Source organism: Chaetura pelagica, unplaced genomic scaffold (genome assembly GCF_000747805.2).
Source record: "Chaetura pelagica isolate M959 unplaced genomic scaffold, ChaPel_1.0 scaffold693, whole genome shotgun sequence".
Taxonomy (NCBI): domain Eukaryota; kingdom Metazoa; phylum Chordata; class Aves; order Apodiformes; family Apodidae; genus Chaetura; species Chaetura pelagica.
The window spans coordinates 15778-16680 of record NW_009952576.1 but is presented as its reverse complement, the minus strand read 5'-3'; the positions used below and the strand labels follow the sequence as shown (position 1 = coordinate 16680).

Sequence of the window (903 nt, the reverse complement as noted above, 5' to 3'; positions counted from 1 at the left end):
GGGCTGGGAATGTCTCCAGAGCAGGAGACTCCACAGCCTCTCTGGGCAGCCTGGCCCAGGGCTCTGCCACCCTCCCAGGAAACAACTTCCTCCTCCTGGGGAGCTGCAACTTCCCATGTTCCAGCTGGTGCCCATGGCCCCTTGTCCTGGCCCTGGGCACTGCTGAGAAGAGCCTGGTCCCCCCCTCCTGCCCCCCTGGAGATCTGGAGCAGCCTTGAGGAGACCCCCCCTCAGGCTCCTCCTCTCCAGCTCCACAGCCCCAGCTCCCTCAGCCTTTCCTCATGGGCCAGATGCTCCAGTCCCCTCAGCCCCTTGGTGGCCTTTGCTGTCCCCTCTCCAGCAGCTCCTTGTCCTTCTGGGGAGCCCAGCCCTGGACCCACTTCTCCAGATGGGCCCTCACCAGAGGGGCTGGAGAACCTCCCTGCCTTCCTGCCCACACTCTCCTTGGTGCCCCCCAGGAGCCCATGGGCCTTCTTGGCCACCAGGGCCCGTTGCTGCCTCATGGTCACCCTGTAGGGTTGGTTTTCTTACCTCTGCCCTCCAGAAGTGAGTGGCTCAAACTCAAACACTTCCACCTGGATCTCTTTCTTCTGCAGGGCCTGGATGAACTCCAGGTATTTCTCACCAGCTTTGTAGGGCTTGCAGACCTCAGCCAGGTGCTGGTATCCAACTGGGATCTGTTCTGACTGACTCTGCCTCTGCTTAAACATCCTTAAAGTGACCTGACAGGGAAAGGAAGAGAACATCATGGGTTCATGGGATGGTTTGGGTTGGTGGGACCTTCAAGATCATCTAGATCCAACCCCACCATGGGCAGGGCCACCTCCCAGCAGCCCAGGTTGCTCCAAGCCCCATCCAACCTGCCCTTGGTCACTGCCAGAGATTGCGCAACCACACTTTTCC

At 60.2% G+C, this 903-nt stretch overlaps 1 protein-coding gene across 1 annotated transcript in view; it reads right to left on the bottom strand.

Moving 5' to 3' along the window:
• The window catches only part of GMIP (GEM interacting protein), a gene marked incomplete at its 5' end in the record, with an annotated part of 15212 nt that overhangs the window by 7176 nt on the left and 7133 nt on the right, over positions 1-903 (bottom strand). Inside the window, one exon of the mRNA XM_009993622.1 lies at positions 532-722. Within this exon, the coding sequence (XP_009991924.1) occupies positions 532-722 (191 nt within the window). The remainder of the gene's footprint in view (positions 1-531; positions 723-903) is intronic.